The sequence below is a fragment of the Vipera ursinii genome, assembly GCF_947247035.1.
Source record: "Vipera ursinii genome assembly, chromosome: 1".
In the NCBI taxonomy this organism is placed as follows: domain Eukaryota; kingdom Metazoa; phylum Chordata; class Lepidosauria; order Squamata; family Viperidae; genus Vipera; species Vipera ursinii.
Window position 1 is genome coordinate 222,490,839 of NC_139512.1, and position 20,662 is coordinate 222,511,500.

The 20,662-nt window shown below is 38.7% G+C and overlaps 1 protein-coding gene across 1 annotated transcript in view; it reads right to left on the reverse strand.

Moving 5' to 3' along the window:
• Nucleotides 1-20,662, reverse strand: part of SNTG2 (syntrophin gamma 2) — a gene marked incomplete at both ends in the record, with an annotated part of 268,909 nt that overhangs the window by 120,818 nt on the left and 127,429 nt on the right. Inside the window, 2 exons of the mRNA XM_083356584.1 lie at nt 9,165-9,206; nt 9,316-9,359. Coding sequence (XP_083212710.1) covers nt 9,165-9,206; nt 9,316-9,359 — 86 coding nt within the window. The remainder of the gene's footprint in view (nt 1-9,164; nt 9,207-9,315; nt 9,360-20,662) is intronic.

The following is a 20,662-nucleotide window of genomic DNA, read 5'->3' on the forward strand; positions in this document are numbered from 1 at the left end:
GGATTAGCCCTCAAATTCGCTTGTATTCTGACAACCTCGCCTTCTTTCCTTTTTCTGATCCTGACTCTTCCACCCTTTCCTTAAAGAGACCTTGCTTCTTTTCGCCCCGGAGCACGCTGCTGCTGCTGCCACCAACTCCTCCAAAAGCCTCTCTCTCTTCCTCTGGGCCTGCCGACAGCCTCATCCAGTTCCTTCGCTCCATAAGCTCCAGGTCCTCTCCTCCTCTGCCTCCTCTGGAAACAGCCCTGATTTGCAATACAATCCATCACTAGGTCAGCAGTCAGATCTTGCTGCTGGTAGAACAAATTCAAACAGCGCCAACGACTTTTAACGGTCTCACCAACAGTTCCAAAGCAACTAGAAACTCGCCATGCCAGCAAAGATTGTTGGTCGTATGTCGTATGTTACCTTAGTTCCACCATGTTGCTCAAACACATTAAAATCTTCCTGATCATGTGGCCTACAGCCCTTACTATCCCTCTCAAACTATTTGCCTTCAAGAGTCAATGCAGCCGCAGCCATTCCAGGCGCCGCCATCTTAGATAGATAGATAAAAAGAAAAGAAAACTGAGTGGGAAGAAATTTCCAAGGAAGTAAAGGAATCATAGTTTCTGCTATATTTTCAATACACATAGAATAAATTCCAAATGCTGGGTACTTATTTTGCAAAAGAGATGTTGTAAAATATTGATAAGGATTAAACAACTAAAGCTAAAAAAATCCACATGGATTTCAGTGAAAGCAAATATATGGTCTGTACAAATGGATTCCATCAAAGCACAGAGGGGCAGCAATGAATACTATCCACCAATGTGTCTGCTCAACAATGTGAACAAAGAAAAGTAAATATGAAAAAAATATTGAAAAAAGATGTGCTTATTTCACACACACACACACACACACACACACAATGATTTTCCCTTTTGGAATAAGCAACATTTTACAAAGCACTCAAAAAAGGGCAAGTATTAGTAAGCAAAAGAAATTGAAAGCAAGAGATGAGACAAAAGAAAAAGAAATGTACCTGATTTAACTTACCACGACACCATTTACTGTATTGTGCCATAATTTTCTACCTTTGTACTCCCTCCTTCTATCACATGCATACCCACTTCATCAACTGCATTTTATTTTCAAAATGTCATTAATAAGCTTAATGAAACATTAACACAATCTATTCATTATCTTCTAAATCTCAAACCTTCCTCCGTGTTTCCACCCTTTTACTCTTCCGTCATATATTGACTTACAATTTCATGCCATTCATTTTCTCCGTAAGATCAAACAATCTCAATATACCCCTTTCTTTCACTTTTGATTACAATCCATGTTAATTCATCGACCATTCATTCTTAATCATGTCTTTTTTACTGTACTGTACACACTTAAATACCTCATTTCCACAGCAACTAACTTACTTTTATGTTTCTTCTGACACATCCAGCTCTCACTTCCATATAACAAAGTAAGCACCTACAATACATTTCCTACTTTCTTTGAGCAAACATTTATTCTCAGAAAATACCACATGCTACTTATGCTCTTTCAACCAGCATTTGCATGTCTTAATATTTCTCCAGCCATTTTCTCATCTTTTAAAAACTTTCTTTCAAGGTACAACCAATTAATCTCCTTATCCTTCTTTTTCAAGTTAGGTATAACTTACCGGTAATTTGCTTCATTTTTACAATCACACACAACTAATTATGATGCATTTATTTTCAGGTTTTTAATTCATGCTCCTTAACATTTAGACATTTTACCTTCAAAGTCTCAATTCTCTATAAGCGGTAATAATCATCCTATGAGCTTCTTATATTAGTCTCTGTTATCCTTCATGAGCAACTTTTCAAATAATGCTTGCAGAAAAAGTGTCACCTAACTCCATCAGCCTTAGTTGATACCACATGCAGCATTACCTACCAAAAGCAAGGATTTATTATTTATAAGATTTGATTCATGTATTTACCTGATACTTGTTAAACATATATTTAGCTGACAACAGCAATAGCACTTGGACTTATATACAGTTTCATAGTTCTTTGCAGCAGTCTCTGAGCGGTTTAACATGTCAGCATATTGCCTCCAACAATCTAGGTCCTCACTTCACCAACCTTGGAAGGATGGAAGGCTGAGCTCTTTCTCATCTTTAGCATTTCTCAGGAGCTACAGGAGCACACTTACTAAAGTTCTATACATCCTCGAAAGAAATGCTTCAGAATGTGAGGAAATGCAAAAAAAGTTCCTTTAAAAAAATGTCCTAAGAACCTGCATCTTTCTCTACGTTGGTACAACTACTTGTGATGAGTAGTGTCTTTACTTGTTGCTGAGCTCTACTCTCAATTCTATCTCAGATTTGTATAGGAAAAAGTCACTTAACTGTCATTTTGGAGGATTGCAATAGGACAAAGTTTTCAGAGCCTCTGAATTTATTCTACTCCTTGTGAAATTTCATTTCACCCTTCTCCCTCAAAATCTTGCTTTCATTCCACCCTTATATTAGAATAGAATAGAGCTGGAAGGGACCTCAGAGGCCTTCTAGTCCAGCCCCCTCCTCAAGCAGGAGAACCTATACCATCTTAGACAAGTGACTGTCTAGCCTCTTTTTAAAAATCTCCAGTGATGGAGCACCCACGATTTCTGGGGGCAAGCTGTTCCACTGGTTAATTGTCCTCACTATCAGGAAGTTTCTCCTTAATTCCAGGTTGCTTCTCTCTTTGATCAGTTTTTTGTCGTGCCCTTTGGTGCTTTGGTAAATAATATGACCCCCTCTTCTTTGTGGCAGCCCCTCAAAGACTGGAATACTGCTTTCATGTCTTCCCTATTTCTTCTTTTCTTTATGGACATACTGGTTAAACTTTTTCTTTACCTATGTAGTTTTCATTTTTGATATGTATTCTTTGTTATAAGATGAACTCTTTTTTTGTAGTACACAGAACAAGAAAATATAAGAGAAAGGTTCAGAAACCATTTGTATTTGAAAATTATTACAGAGAAACTGAACAGTGAAGGAGTACATATTTCCAACAAATTGTCTCGTCATATTCTGTTTTTTGAATGTGCTTTAAAAAATGAAAAATGCACCCACTGAATTGGGATGTTTGTTGAAATCCTCAAATTGAAAGTGGCATCTTATCACAGAGTTACTTTTGCTCAGTTTTACATCTTCTGTCTGCCATTTAAAGAAGCTGTTTTATTCAAGGGATGGAATGGTGACATAATCAACATATTTTTAGGTGAAAATGTCAATTTTATAGTGAAGGTTTTGTGCAGAACAAGTTCGGTCAGAAAGGGTGAAATGAAAACTTGGGTAGAATAAATAAGAACTGTGCCACTGAAGGACAGCAGGTACATACTGATCTTGAGTGATGCAGGAGAAAAGCAAGAGAGGGAAGTATCAGTGATACCTGTTGATTAAAGCATCACAATTTATAAAAGTATCTATTGGAAACGCTAATGGCATTATGTGTGCAATGACAAATAACTAACTGGAACACATCACACACACACACAAACATGCCATCATATTGTTCCATTTTAGGATAAGCAAAGTTTTCTAGAGCATAGGAAAAGAACAGTACACAATGTTACTGTGTACTGCACTGCATGGGGGAAAAAGATAAGGTAACTAGTTTCATATGTAAACTAATTTTCACATATGCACTATTAGCTTACTTGCTTATATGTTTAACAGATTAACATAGTTGTCCAATAAACATGTTGCTGGATGGCTAACAATAAATAAAATCAGTGCTTTTTTTGTAAAAGAAAAAGGTGCCGGAACTCACACATGTTATACAACCCGCCTTGCCTACCCTACAAGGTTCCATCCAAAAAAGGTGCCAGAACTCTGTTCTGAGCGTTCAATGAGAAAAAAAGCCCTGAATAAAATAATCCTAATAATAATTTCAAAAAGAATTCAAAGCAACATTTTATTAGTACAGCAAACTCAACAAATAACCAATCACCTTGTCAAGAACGAATACTTGGGGCAAGAGTCTGGCCTTTAAGGCTTGGGGATATCTGAATCTCAGGAATTCTGCTGTTCCATAGGACAGGTATTGCAACAGAGAAGACATAATTCCTGGGTGCATTAATAGAGGTGATGTGGAAAACACCTCCCTTTGCCAGAACTCACAAAACAAACAAAAATGATAGGAAACCGATAGTCCTGCCCTAAACCATGAAGGATTTTAGAGGTGCTAACCAGCATCTTGAGTTGTACCCAGAGGTCCACTAGAAGCCAGTGCAACTCGTGGACATTGTTACATGGTTGAACTGAACCTTCTCATCATCTACCTGTGCCTTGCATTCTGTATCATTGGCAGCTTCTGAGGGTCTTCAAGGGCAGCCCCATGTAAAGCGCACTACTGTAGTGCTGACAGACGGTAAGCAAATTATGACTGACAATAAGTAAGGCTCCCAATCTAGGAAATGGAACATCTGTCACAAAAGATGGAGCTGTACAAAAGCCCTCCTCGCTAGCCCTCCAGCTCTCCCAGCTAGAGTCATTTCCTAATTCTTCAACAGGAGCCAAAGACAAGGAAGACGTGGGAAAGTGCTACATCAGCGGCTCCCAACCTTTTCTATAGTCCGCACCCCTAGAACGCTTTTGATATATTCTTGCAACCCTTACAAAAGTTTGAAATAACGGCGACAAATTATGCATATACACTACCATTTTGAAAACCCAAGTTTTCACACCCCCTGGAATATCATCTAGCATGCCCCGTTGGGAACCCCTGTGCTACATACTTCAGAGCCAACAATGGCAAATGCTCAAATCAGAGAAGTCCCCCAAACCACAGCTGTTCAGACTTGTCAGGCTTGAGCTTGAGCCTTTTTCTAGGCCTCCATAGCCTCCAGACACTAATGTGGTCAATGCAGAGTATAACTGAGTACCCCCTGAATTACAATGTGTGCAGGATATAAAATAGGAGCAGGAAGAGTAGAGCCCTTTGGAAACTTAGGACTGGACTTCTCTTCCTATACCAAGGTCAAGTGGAACAAACTCTGGAGGAAGGAACAGAGCTACTGCCATATTGTGCTTCCCACTCCTAATCCCCTATGTCAGTCCAGAGGGATATAAGGACTGATGGTATCAAAAACCACTAAGACATCAAGGCAGGCCAGGATGAATGCACCTTAACCATCTTTAGGTAAAGGTAAAGGTTCCCCCGCACATGTGTGCTAGTCGTTTCCAACTCTAGGGGGCAATGCTCATCTCCGTTTCAAAGCCAAAGAGCCAGCGCTTGTCCGAGGACGTCTCCATGGTCATGTGGCTGACATGACTAGACGCCAAAGGTGCACGGAACGCTGTTACCTTCCCACCGTAGTGGTCCCTATTTTTCTACTTGCATTTTTACGTGCTTTCAAACTGCTAGGTTGGCAGAAGCTGGGACAAGTAACAGGTGCTCACTCTGTTACACGGCACTCGGGATTCGACCCGCCAAACTGCCGACCTTCAGATCGACAAGCTCAGCATCCTAACCCACTGAGCTACCGCATCTTTACCACATTTTATAAACTAATTATGCAAAATATGGTCAGTGAACCATTCTGTATTATAATTCTCACTAGGTACACCAGACAAGAAAATCAACTCCACATGAAGACTAAAATTACTTTTATTTAGACTGGCTACTATAAGAAAACCTTGAAAGTCTGATTGTGCTGTAATGTCCTCTTGTTTCTTATACAGATAGTCCTTGGGTTATAATTGCTCATTCACTGATTGTTCAAAGTTCTGAGCACACTGAATGAGGGTGATTTACAACAGGCCCTTGAAGTTGTGGTGACTTTGTGACTTTTCTACAAGCAAAATCAATGGGGAAGATAGCAAGGAAGGACACAAGTTGTTTCCACTGCTTTTTCTCTGGAGGAGCCCTGCTAAGAAGGACCTCATAGTCCACAGCCCTCCCCCACCCAGAATTCCATGGGGCATAACTATCATAAACTATTTTTTGTTAGAGAATGAATAGGAATCTATGCCTATGCACCAATGTAACTTATGTCAGAAAATACAGAAGTCTTCTATTGCAGAAAGGCATTTATATAGGCATTTTTATTCTCTTTCTGCAGGTTAGGTTGCCAGCAATATTTTACCCCCAGTTGTTTTAAGAAAGAAATAATAAAAAAATGATTTTATATTAATTGCTGACTTCGGCCTTCCTTTCATAAAGCCATTTGATTCAGTTCATAATAGAATAATGCTATATATACTCTTTCAAATTTATTCTTTGCTAATAGTTACTGTAATCATTTTAAGTGCTTATAATGTGACTAAAATTATCATGAATTGGGCATGACACTTGTTCAGTTATTCAGTTCTTATCATGTCAAGTGAAGTGATTTTCAGCAAAAAAGCTTTTTTAAAAAAAAATTCTTGCAATGTAATGCCATGCATTTTTTTCTCCAAAGAAAAATATTAATGGTTGCCATAGCACAGATGTTACAGAAATTATAGATAATGAACCAAAAGAAATTCCTATTGAGAATTGCAGATTTCATTTTGAAAAGGAACTACCAAAAGTAACTCTGATATGAAATCACCCTTCACATTTATTTATTTATCAAATTTATTTGCTGCCTATCTTGTGGATCAGGTGATTCTTATTATATTACTAAAAGAGTGAATGTACTTAAAATAAAAGTGTAACTTTATCAGCTAAGGATTTTGAAAGGTATCATTTGAAAAGTGATGATACCCAAAATAAAAATTGAAAGCATGAAAATATATGTCAGTATGATACAAGCGCACAAAATAATTAGGTTAAGCAGCATCCAATGAAAGATCCATCAAATCAATATGCAATACAATTTGAAAGCAACATGAATTAATCCATTTAATGCAAAGGAAAGAAGAAACAGAAGAATCTCACTTCTCTCAGATGTGAGTTTCACAATAGGGATTATATTAAGAAGATAGAATACTCATCAATGCATTTTAAGATGGTGGGCTTATGACAACAATTTTAAATTCATATGGAAGGATAGAATTCTTCAGAAGAACCAGCAATAAACTATTAAGCTTTTGATAGTTGTGGTCGCAAAACACTAGCTGTTGCACTATATACTAGCAACAGATTTTGGTTGGGTGTAATGCCACTTTTTCTGCATTCTTACTTTACTTGTTACATTTTTATCCTGCCTTTAATACTCAAGGTGGTGAAAATACCTAATACTCCTTCCTCCTTCCTTTCAGCACCTTTAACCATTACACCAAACTAGCTTTAATCCCTTACTTCAGGGGTGTCAAACTTGCAACGTCACATGATGTGTCACAACATATCGTGACTTTTTTTCCATTGCCAGCAATGGGGTTGGCACGGTTTCACCATGATAAATCTGGCCTGCGGGCCGGCAGTTTGACACCCCTTACATTGTCCTAGAATTCTATCAACAGAATCATTAACTCAACCAGCATTTCACCAGACTTGTTAGGTTATTAAGTATTTATTTATTTATTTTAATCCCATTTATATCCCGCCCTTCTCCGAAGACTCAGGGTGGCTTACAATCTAAGCACAAATCAAATATGCTTAGCAATAGCCTTCATTCTATGTATATGCCTGCTTATTAGGGCTTTCACACACACCCCTAAGCGGCATTATTACAAAGTCAGCTTATTTCACCCAACAATCTGGGTCCTCATTTTACCTACCTCGGAAGGATGGAAGGCTGAGTCAACCTTGAGCCTGGTGGGATGCGAACCTGCACTAATTGCAGGCAGCTGGTGTTACTTAAGGAGGCATTAGCCCACTGCTCCACCAAGGCTGTTCAGAAAACTCAGCCTTTTAGGATTGATCAATTTCACAGGTTGGCCCTGCAAACATGAAATTACACATTGACTGTGCCATATTATTATCAGTGTTTTATATGGCATACTGTTATATTTAGCTGAAGTTTAAGATTTATCTTTCCTAGCAACAACTATCCTGTGAAATTGGTTAAGCTGACACAAAGCCATGAGCTACTGAAGAGAGGATTTTTAGCTTGAACCTAGAAATCCCCTGAATCATTCAGGGGACATAATCATTACCTTTATAATGTTTGGCACCCTCTGGCATAATCAACAGCTATCCTTGGCTATTCTACAATTGTTGCAATGGAATATCTGACCTATCATTTATCCCACTTGCTTCATGTTTCAGTTTCCTTGTTCATTTTATCTTGATTTTTCTCCTTCTGAGTTAGTTGCCTTCCTAAAATAATCTGGAACCTGCTACTCTGATATATAAATGGAGAATATGCATGTGGCTCTGCACTGTATTCCTAAAATTTGGTTAAACTTTTGTAATAATTTAAAGCTTAAATTAAACCAACCAAATGGAAAAGAGCCCACTGCAGAAGTGTGATGTCCCTTGGACATATCTTCTATGGCTCTCAAAGGCAAACAATCTATTGTAATCAATTACAGTATGTAGCTCAACATCAGAAGAATAATAGCATAGGTGGGATTTGAGTTTTAAATCTACACTTGGTAGTGAAACTTAAGAATAGGAAGGAAAAGGACAAAGAGTGGAAGATAAAACACAGTATAACATTGGGATTTATATTTGAAATGGAAGCCTGTTCTCAGCTTAAAGTTCAAATTTGTTGAGATATCCTTCTCTGACCTCCATTTCCCAGATGGCCGAAACCAAGCAATCTTTTGAGTTTCTAGATGCTACTATTTAGATAGGTAGTTGGAGCCAACGAATGAGTGACTCGGCAGTGAAATAATGAGATGTTGAATCCTGCTTCTCTTCTCTCCTGTGAAATGCAATATTACTTCTAAAATATGAACATAGTGCCTTAACAAAAGACAATAAAGATGAGGTAGTTAAAATCATTTTTACGATTAATGCTTAGAGTCTTTTATTACCCATTCCTTACAAATTGTAGCTTTTTCTTGTTGTTTTTTCAGGAGGCTAACCCATGCTTTGTTGTGCTTTTTCCATTGCTGTATCACTTCATGAAGGAAGAGAGAGAGAGCAAAGCACTAGACTCCATGAGAATGGAAAAAAAAACTTTGCCTGAAAATAATGTGATTGTATGCTGTGAACAACCAACCAATATTTGTGTAATACTCTGAAAAATATGTATGAAGAAAGCAAAAGTAATCTAGGCAGCAATTTACAACATATAGTAGAGGAAGAAAAAGAAATCACTGTGCAACTTACCACTTCTTCATGGGTAGCGCCTTCTACACTTATGCCGTTAACCTAAACATCATAAAGGGATTATTTGGAACATTAGGTAAATAATACGAGGCATTTAGCATAAACATTAACCAGCAACACACTTTACAGTAAGCGTATACAATCAACTGACCTGTATTACAGCATCTCCAATAAATAGCATTCCTGACTGGTCTGCTGCAGAAATACAAAAGAATCACAAATTACTTGAAAGACTTAAAATGGTAAATGCTGCTACAAAATCTGCTGTTTTGTGAAAGGTGTTCCTGAAACAGCATCACAGTAATTCAGAGCAACAAAAAAAAATGGTGCCATTTCTAAGAAAATTATGAAAGCTACTTTTCGTCAACAAAAGATTATCCTGTAAGGAACACCACTGAGGTTTCCCATTAATGATAAGATTTCATTAAAATGGAGGAAGCATGATTTTTATTTTTTTAATAGCATTGGTAATATAGCAAGGTAGGAATTCTGCTTCCTTTGTTCTTTCCTACTGAAAATATGTCCATAGAATGTAATAATTAAAGGAGGAATTTAATTACCGGTAAGTGTGAACTTGAACACTTGAAAATAATTTGCATCATTTCTGCAAAATAAAATTAATGTGAATGCCAACTCATGGTGTAATGTAGAAGCATAAATTGCTGTACCACTTATTGGAAGGAAAACACTCTTGTTTCACAGGCTTATGTTACACCATATGAATATAAATTTCCATGTGTTTTCAATGTTTTTACTGAATATTTCTATAATTGGGAAAGGAAGGAATTATTGAAAGCTAAGAACTGTCAGTTATCATTTGTGAAGGGTAAGCGGGATATGTAAAAGTTTTAAGTAAAAGAAAAAAGCATATTGTGCTCACCCCAGAGTGTACTAATAAATGCTTCAGTTTCCAACAGGACCACAAATATAGAAAGGCATGTAGGGAATGTTTGAGGGGATTTAAAAAAAAATCAGGATTTTCAAATTTGCTTCTAAGGGTAAATTCTTTGGGAATTTTCTATAAAAAGCTAGAGATAAAACTATATTGTACTATTTATTATTTATTGATATGATTTATACAGCCCCCATTTTGCTCAAATGACTCAGGACCATTTACAAGAATTAAAAACACAGAAACCCACAGTGTATAATCCCTGAGGCCCAAGGACAAACTATAATACCACTTGCAAAAAGCACATCAACAACAGCACAGTTCATCAAACCACCTAAGTGCCTGAGCAAACAGATCTTCAGTGCCTCGTGAAAGCTTAAAGACTTGGGCCATCTGAATGTCCAGGGTGATGTTGTTCCATAGGGGCTGACATTGAGTAGACATGAGTCCAACAAGATGGCATTGTTTAGAAGGAACCCAGAGCATGCTTTATTTAGCTCTGGTGGGGAAAGTTGAAACAATGGGAGAGAAGCAATCCCATAAATAGTCTGGCCCTATGCCATGGTGGATTTATAGTTGACAACCAGCACCTTGAATTGCACTGGGAAACTTATTGGAAGGCAGCGCAGCTCGTGGATCAAAGGTTTATTATGGTACAAAGAGAAATGCCAAGAAATGTCCATCTTGCTGCATTCTGGATCAGCTCTACCTTCTGAGTGTTCTTCAAAGCAGAGAGTATACAATAATCTCTTTTTTTTTTACACCCTGCACTTTTCTTCCCTTTGCTTTCCCTATATCCTAGAAGTGAGAAACAGATGTTGCAGTTCCAATCATCCTGGGCAGTGGTGAGGAAGGCTAAATAACTGGATTCTGTCCTTTACCCTGTGCTGGATAAGCAGAAACGAAAACTCTTATAGAAACATCCAAATGCAAGAGTCACAGACGGATTTTGAGTTCAGGAATAAATGAAGGGAAAAAGCTGTTTCTATTGCTCAGTAACAAAATGAGGTGACTTTCTACTGAAATCTTGCTTGCTACTGTGCTGGACAGCTGAAAAACATCTATACGATTCCTTTCATTCACCAATTTCTTCCTTTCTATTTGGGTGAAATTAATCAGTCAATGTAACATGATGGCTTTTAAAGGAGACTGGATGTATTTCCAAAGACTAAGTCTATCACACCTGCTAACTGTGTTGGCTTTATGCGGCACTGGATTTTGCAAAGGTGCCTTGTTGGTTAAAGTAAAAAAAAGACGCTGGCCTGATTTAGCAGATCTCTTAACTTTTTATTTAATTTGTCTATTTCTAGGTTGAGCAACTTCCAGACAACTTTGGGAGGTTACTTGTTCAGTTATGGCAGGAAAACAATTACCTGAGAATTGCTATATCCATACTGATCAGCAAGCATCCAAATGTCTGAATGGTGTTTAAAAGCTAAGTATAAGATTTCTATTTGATTGAAATGTTTAGCAGATTTTCTACTTCTTTATCTTTTGAAAAACTTGAGGATATGTTTCAGTACAGACTCTAGAGTTGCTTTACAAAAGGGACAATTGATCTGTATGTGTGATTATAAATACCAATAGATAATGTATCTGTATGTAAAAATCCAGATAAGAAATCTTTTAAGATTTATATGACCAATCATTTATAAGTAACTGCTTTTATTTTGAGGAAAACAAGTACATTCTGTACTGTTTGAATGGCAGGAATTTGTGATAAAGATCGTTCTTTATTGTTCTTTTTTCTTTTCTATATAAAGAAAAGTGAGACCTGAATATCTTTCCTGAACATTAAAAAATGGAGAATTGCACATTAGGGGCCAAAATTATGGGCTGTTGATGTATTGGATAGAAATAGGAGAAAATTATAATCCAAACAAGGTTTAAATCAACACGGAAAAATGACTACAACTGAACATATAATAAAAGCTAAGCTGCATTATCATGGTACATTAGCAATGTGCTGTTATCACTCCTGTAGTTAAAACTACTATGAATATCATAATATCATAATGTTAATGCTTGAGTATTTTGTAGCTAAAATGGCAAAATAAATAAACATAAGCAAAGAAAGTACCGTATTTTCCGGCGTATAAGACGACTGGGCGTATAAGATGACCCCCTACATTTCCTGTTAAATTATAGGGTTTGGGCTATACTCGCCGTATAAGACTACCCCTCTTCCAACGCACACCAAATAAAAATTAAAAAACATCAGATTTGATTTTAATATGGTAATTTTAATTCAAATGGTTATGACATGCAGGTACTTAGTAGGAAAACTGTCACTTATAAACATAAGGCTGTTTGTCATCAAACATGTAAACATAAAACAGTGCAAGTGGATTAAACTTAATAATAACAATAATAACAATAATAACAATAATAACAATAATAACAATAATAACAAGAAGAAGAAGAAGAAGAAGAAGAAGAAGAAGAAGAAGAAGAAGAAGAAGAAGAAGAAGAAGAAGAAGAAGAAGAAGAAGTTGGAAGGGACCTTGGAGGTCATCTAGTCCAACCCCCTGCTAAGGCAGGAAACCCTATACCATTTCAGACAAATGGCTGTCCAGTCTCTTCTTAAAAACTTCCAGTGTTGGAGCATTCACCACTTCTGGAGGCAGGTTGTTCCACTGGTTAATTGTTCTAACTGTCAGGAAGTTTCTCCTTAGTTCTAGGTTGCTTCTCTCCTTGACTAGTTTCCATCCATTGCTTCTTGTCCTGCTTTCAGGTGCTTTGGAGCTTGACTCCCTCTTCTTTGTGGCAGCCCCTGAGATATTGGATCACTGCTATCGTGTCACCCCTCACCCTTCTCTTCGTTAAACTACACGTACCCAATTCCAGCAACCCTTTTCCTATTTTCCTAATTCACTTTTTGACTTTTCCTAATTCACTCTAAAGCTTTCCCTGCGCAGAGCCTTAAGTAACCCCAGCTGCCTGCAATTAGTGCAGGTTCTCATCCCACCAGGCTCAAGGTTGAGTCAGCCTTCCATCCTTCCGAGGTAGGTAAAATGAGGACTCAGATTGTTGGGAGCAATAAGCTGACTTTTAATAATGCTGCTTGTGTGTGTGTGGGGGGGTGAAAGCTCTAATAGGCAGGCATATACATAGAATGAAGGCTATTGCTAAGCACATTGATTTGTGCTTTAAATTGTAAGCCGCCCTGAGTCTTCGGAGAAGGGTGGGATATAAATGGGATTTTTTAAAAAAGACCAAATGGGAGATCCGCTCCAGGTTTTCCAGCCAGCCCGCCCAATTCCTGAGTCAAATGTGTCATTAGAGCTAAGCTGCTGCTCTGCTACGCATTCCCCACCTGCCTTTCAAGTTGCTCTTGCATTCCCCACCTGCCTACAGCTGCTCTTCAACTTTAGAAGGAAAAAAGCCCAGACCCCAGCCTGTAAAAAATCACAGACTGCAGCTTCTACTCCAATTGGTCCCGCTTTCCCTGTGCAGACTAAATGGGAGATCCGCTCCAGGTTTTCCAGCCAGCCCTGTTCCTAAAATTTCAGTACCCAGCGTATAAGACGACCCCTGACTTTTGAGAAGATTTTGATGGGTTAAAAAGTAGTCTTATACGCCGGAATCTACGGTAACCGAAGCTGTTACACCAAATCATATAACTTTCAGCAGGCATAGGTCATGAGGTGATAAAATATGGGGCTCCTCTCTTAATCTCCAAGATATTTTTTATTATTTGTTCTTAACCCACCTTTATTATTTTTACAAATAACTCAAGGTAGCAAACATATCTACCAATACAACTTTCTCCTCCTATTTTCTCCAACAACAACCGTGGGAGGTAGGTTGGGTTGCAAGAGAGAGTGAATGGCCCAAGGTCATAAGACGGGACTTGAATTCATGGTCTCTTGCTTTCTAGCCTAGTGCCTTAGCCACTAGACCAAATTGGCTTGTGTTATCAATTTACAGCAATATGTTGAGTGATTACTGATTGCCTATTTTAAAGACTTTTGGAAGTGATGATGGTATTAAAAAAACCTAGCTTTGCAACCAGTCCTCACATCTATGACTGTCACAGCATCACACAGTCACCTGATCATCACTTGTGTGTTTCCCAACTGGCTTCCAACAAGCAGTTAACAGAATGCACTGAAGGAAAATGCAAGCTGTAAGCAATGTTGTAAGGCTGCCACGGTAATGTGATTTTTCACTTAGTGACTGTGCACTTAACAACACAATTGATGGTCCCAATGGGTGAGGACTACCTGTAATTCTCTGAGCAGAATATTTCTGTAAGCTTTTTGTAATTACTTATGTATTTATAAATAAGTTATTGTGGGAAAGCTCAATGGTACTTTAAAATACACCATGCAAACCTTCAAACCTGTAATACTTTTTTAAAATGTCAGCATTAACAGCCAGTCAACAAAACAGAAGGTAAATTACCCATCTGACTAATATAGAATATTCACAATATTTTACCTCATACTTAGGAATGGCAAAACTGAACTATAGTTTGGCTAGAAACAAATAATGGGATAATACTGGCAGAGATACATATTTTAGTTTCCACTGATTGTAAGAAGACAATCCAAACTGTACTTTCTTGGTTCTAAACATTGATTTCAAGGAATGTACTTAACTACTGTTGTTTATACCCCAGTATCTCCATCTGTTTCATTAATGCCTCTTCCAGTTTGATAAGAAGCTTCCTACTAACCTGTTCTTAAAGTCTCACTCTGAAATCCTAATTTATACAGCAGGGAAAGCTTCCTTAACTTGACAGGAATTGGTATGAGAAACAGAATTAGCAATCCTCCTTCCTCCTTCCCCACTTCCAGTTTTGGCCTTTGCTCTTCAGTACCAGTGATGGATACGGTGATATAAGGATGTTGCAAGAGAGGATGGGACCTTTGGACCATGTTCCTAGCCTGCTAATCTTTTTTGTATTAGGAGAACCATTTCTTTTATGCACAAATTAGGTCTACTGGAGGTGTGACACACTCATCTGAACACATTAAGAATAATTTCAAAAAAATGTGCCACTGAATTTCAAGAGTATAATTTGGTGTGGGTTCAGATACCATTAAAAATGGGTACCTGGAGCTGCAACTGTGAGGCACACCCTGGCTTTCTGGAAAAGCCATTAGGCCATCACTAGAGCACAGAAATGAGGACATTAGATATGGAACATGGAGTAACATTATGTTCATGTCCATTCTTTGTTTTTATCTGTGTGACTAAATCTGCCTTTGGAAGGGTGCCATAGCGACACTAATGAGGGAGATCCAGGATCTCTCCTAACCCCTTATATCGCATCCCATCCAATTTTGGGCTATTCAAGTGAGACTAAAAGTGGGAATGAAGGTTTACCTGCCAGGAATACAGAGCAGCTTGTTCCACAGAAGCTATCATAGATTAATAGAATGATGTTTCTCTTGTGATTTCTTGCTACCTCTGGATAATGGAAAAACTCATGCTGCCAACCTGATCATTTTATTTTAAATGTACTTTATGTTGTAGCTGTGTCCTGTTTTTTTCCCAGATGGCACATCAATCAAAACATAGCTTCACAGATTTTATTTTCAGCCTTGCAGTTAGTGTATTGGTACGGTGCTCAAATATAAACTTATTGTAGCATGTGATAAAAAGACTATTTGCAATATCAAAATATTAACCTGAAATAGCACTATGGGAGAAAAGCAAAAAAGGATTAGGGATTTAAGTCCTTCAACTTAATAAACTCTGACCACACAATAGTGTACAAAGAACCTTCTAAATGATTTATAAACTCCTAAAGCAATAGTAGTTTATTACACATATTCCACTCTTCCATTAGGCAGTCCAGCGGGGCATACAAGTCTTCCCTGATCAAGACTACTGCCAAGGACAGACCTACAGCTTAGTAAGGGCATAATGGACTCTAAAGCAATAACATACAAGTGACAGCAATTCTTCTTTCTGCACATACATAAGAGCATCCTATTGTAGCTGATAAAGACCAGTTGTAATTTCTCTCTCTCTCTCTCTCTCTCTCTCTCTCTCTCTCTCTCTCTCTCTCTCTCTCTCATTCAAAAAAGGCACAACTCTACTGCAGTAAGGTAGAATAATAACAACTTTGTGTCCTACCCTTTTCTAAAGAAAGGTGAAGTCAGGTTAGTATGAGTTTCCCTCTTTCATAGGACTGTGCAATCTTTTCTGCATTTCCCATTTTGATGGCTTGCTCATTCCTTCTCTACTGTATATCCAAAGTCAACTCTATATACTGTTACACCAACTGTATCCCAAGTTTTAATCAACAAAAAATACATGAGTTAAGGGGAAATTAAACCCTCCCATTCCCATACTGAAACATCTGCATCAATTCTCTACTGTTTCCAAGATTCCTTTCAAGATACAATAGTTACCGTATTTCCCCAAAAATAAGACCGGGTCTTATATTAATTTTTGCTCCAAAAGATGCATTAGGTTTTATTTTCGGGAAAATACGGTACTAAATGCATCTGTCTGGCTGACCATCTTAACTGGGGCTTATTTTTGGGGTGGGGCTTATATTAAGAGCATCCTGAAAAACCATGCTAGGGCTTATTTTCTGGTTGGGTCTTATTTTCGGGGAAACACGGTAGTTAAAGGCTTGACTAATAAGCTGTTTGATTATGAGCCTATCTTAGATCTTCACAGAGACAGGACAGATCTTTTTGAGGTTTGCCTTGCTTGCTGAGGTCCTTTTTTTTTAATATGTGAAAAAATATTTTCTCCGGTCTTGCTTCCAAACTGCATGGTCACGGTCATGTCCTTTTTTTTTTTTTTAAATCTCCATGGCTTTTATTTCTAACTTCTTCAAAACTGTGATTTCCTTCACTTCTACTTTAATAAAGTCAAGATACCTTTATCATCCATCCTGTTGGATTGTTTTCATCATTTTTTTTGCTACTTTTCATACTTTTTTGCTGGTTTCTGGTTTTATTTGTCATTTGTACATCCCCTTAAAGAGTTCTCATTGTACTATTCAGCACTTTTAGTGAGAGTCATTCAAATAATTCATTATGTGAATAAAAATGGTGGCTGTTGTTGATACGGTTTCATAAAGCTCTCTCCAAAGAATGATTTGTATTTAAAGGCCATTATACAGCTTCTCAGTTAAAGCAGAAAGGAGCACTCTCTCAAGAGAAGGTGACAATCTTCTGGGTTCTCTATTATATTTTAAAATGTAATGCCTTTAGAAATTCTCCCAAGGCTTTTTAAAAAAAGTTTTTAAGCCTTAAACTTAAAATATATTTACTTTTTAGCTATAGGAATCCAAGGAACCCACTCTGTTGATTTGATTTCTTTTTACTTCCCAACTCTATTATTCTAATAAAGCATTTTGTAGAAAGGAAACAAAGCTCTTCTCAAGCAATTATAAAGTACACTTAACATCTGAAAATAGAGAGGTTAGTGTATTTACACGGGCATGTTAACATTAGAGGTAAATGGGCTTACTGAACTGAATAAAATGATAGAATCTACTGAGTTTTATAAAAGGCTAATGAGTGCTTCACTGGAACTAGATGTCAACAAACGAACTTAATGTTTTTTGCTTTAAGAGAATACAAAGACAATGAAGTCAAGGGCGAAAGGAATGTGCACATAACTAATTTTAATTTTAATTTAATAATATTTCTATACCGCCCTTCTCCCGAAGGACTCAGGGCGGTGAACAGGGCAAGAAAAAAAATACAGGATTACAAAAGTTAAAAAACGATTAAATAAATGCCCATATACTAAAATACATCTTAAAAACCCAATAAAATAACAATAACAACCCCCCCCCCAATCCCCTCATCAGGCCAGGCCAGCTTGTTCAAAAAAGTATGTTTTTAGCTCGCGGCGAAAGGAGCGAAGATCGGGCGCCATCCGGAGCTCAACCGGTAGCTGATTCCATAGCTCCGGGGCGCCCACAGAGAAGGATCTCCCCCTGGGGGCCACCAGTCGACATTCTCTGACCGGTGGCACCCTGAGGAGGCCCTCTCTGTGGGAACGCACAGGGCAGAGGGAAGTCGATGCCGGCAGCTAACAGGCGGAATACTCTTCTATGGAATAATGTAGGTAAAAATATATTTAACATGTCAGAGCAGGCACAGTCCTATCGCGTGCCACAACCCAGAAGCAGACACAGCAAACAGTGGTTTGTAACAAATGATGGTTTATCTACAACACCTACAATGCTATACAAGTATCACTAGGAACACCTGCCTACAAGCAGAATCCAACACAAGGTAAATACAGCAGGAAAAGGAAAAGAAGAAAAGACAAACTAGCAGAGCCTCCCCTTTTTTTACACAGGCTCTTAAAAAGAAAACAGCCAAAGACCCTGCTGACTCATTCTCATCATTGCATCAGCTGGTCAGCTCTTAAATCATCACCTTGACATAACAGGTAAAAACATTTCTATTTTTCTTTCATAGTATTTTATCGTCCCATGAATATCTGCATTTTGCTCTCGCTAAATATAATTTTCTATTATACCTCTTCACAACTGTAGCTCACTAAGTAACTGCAATGCCCCACATACAGACACAATTAATGTTTGTTTTGGGGTTGTAAATATTTTATAGCTGATTTCTCTGTTAAATACACAAAAACTGAGGAAAGCTGATTTCGGCAAATTTTACTAACTGTACAAGGCATTTTGTGTGCCTTGACTGGGATAGGCCAAATGTGGCATGTGAGTCAGAACCAGGAAGTAAATGAAATGGAATGTAAATGAAATTCCAGTCATGAACATCCATCCATTTTCCCGTGTTCTGCCTCTGATGCTGCAGCTCCTCTGCATCTGATTGTCTCTTCCTCTCCTGAGTCTGATCAGAGCTCATTCATTTACTGCTTCAGGTAATAATCATCTATGTCAGAACACAGACAAACCAGTGTTTTAAACTCTATGGATATTTCTCAAAGAATATGGAATTTGCTATACCTATTAAGAAGAACATTTAGTCTATGTGTGAGCCTTCAATTTAGTCTTGACTCCTGGCAAGCGACTAGACAAGTCTACGGACTTTTCTCGGCAAGACTTTTGGAAGTGGTTTGCAGTGACACCTTTCCTAACACTGAGAGAGAAGAAATACCCCAATTCACTCAGCTGGCTTCATACCAAAAATGGGACTAGAACTCAGTCTCCTGGTTTCTAGCTTGCTGTCTTAACCACTAGATCAGATTGGCTCTTGAGAATGACTGTAGATACTGGAAAATATTTGAGTTTTGTCTATATGTAGTGAAATGAGGTGGTACAGGTGAAACTCGAAAAATTAGAATATCGTGCAAAAGTTCATTTATTTCAGTAATGCAACTTAAAAGGGGAAACTAATATATGAGATAGACTCATTACATGCAAAGCAAGATAGTTCAAGCTGTGATTTGTCATAATTGTGATGATTATGGCGTACAGCTCATGAAAACCCCAAATCCACAATCTCAGAAAATTAGAATATTACATGCAATCAATAAAGCAGAGTACATAGAACAATATCAGACCTCTGAAAAGTATAAGCATGCATATATACTCAGTACCGTATTTCCCGGCGTATAAGATGACTGGGCGTATAAGACGACTCCCGACTTTTGAGAAGATTTTCAAGATTTTTCATCTTATACGCCGGAAAATACTTACATGCCAGTTGCCAAGTGTCCGACACAAGCCCGATTCAGACCCGTCTGATGCAGATGGTGCAAAGCCCTGCCGGTTCCCGCCCGACACCGGACGGCTCCACCGGTGCCGCCTCGAGAGGGAAGGGCGTGAGGCACCTGCCACGGCTCCCCGAGGACTCCTTAGCAGTCGGGGAGCATGCGCGTGTGCAGGACTGCCCTGCCGGCTCCCGCCCAACGCCAGCCTGCCCTGCTTCCTCCACAGTGAGAGGGGAGGGCATGCCTTCCCGGGCTTGCTGACTTGCAGCCACGCCGGAGCCGAAAGGGGCTTTTCCTTCCACCCACCCTTTGGAATAAACGCAAGAGCTGCGTTTACACGATGCGCTCTTCCAGGCCAGACTGCAAACGGCACGCCAGAAGCCGCAACCACCGCGGGAACTCCGAGTCCCCACCTTTTGGCAGCCTGCACGGCCCAGCGCAATCTGCTTATGCTCAGATGCCGCTTGGGCGAGGGGGAGGGGCTTCCTGCCACTCCCGGGGTCTGGCATTTGCAAGGGGGAGGGGAAGGGAGAGTCATGTTGGAGGGGGGACTGGACTAAGGAGGCTTGAAGTTGCTTTGCAAGAACGGGGGCACTTGATTGATTTATGTACTATTTTCCGGCGTATAAGATGACTGGGCGTATAAGACAACTCCCCCAACTTTTGAGAAGATTTTCATGGGTTAAAAAGTCGTCTTATACGCCAGAAAATACGGTACTTGGTTTGGGCCCCTTTTGTAGCAATTACTGCCTCAATGCGGTGTGGCATGGAAGCTATCAGCCTGTGGCACTGCTGAGGTGTTATGGAAGACCAGGATGCTTCAATAGTGGCCTTCAGCTCTTCTGCATTGTTTGGTCTCATGTCTCTCATCTTTCTCTTGGCAATGTCCTATAAATTCTCTATGGGGTTCAGGTCAGGCAAGTTTGCTGGCCAATCAAGCACAGTAATCCCATGGTCATTGAACCAGGTTTTGGTGCTTTTG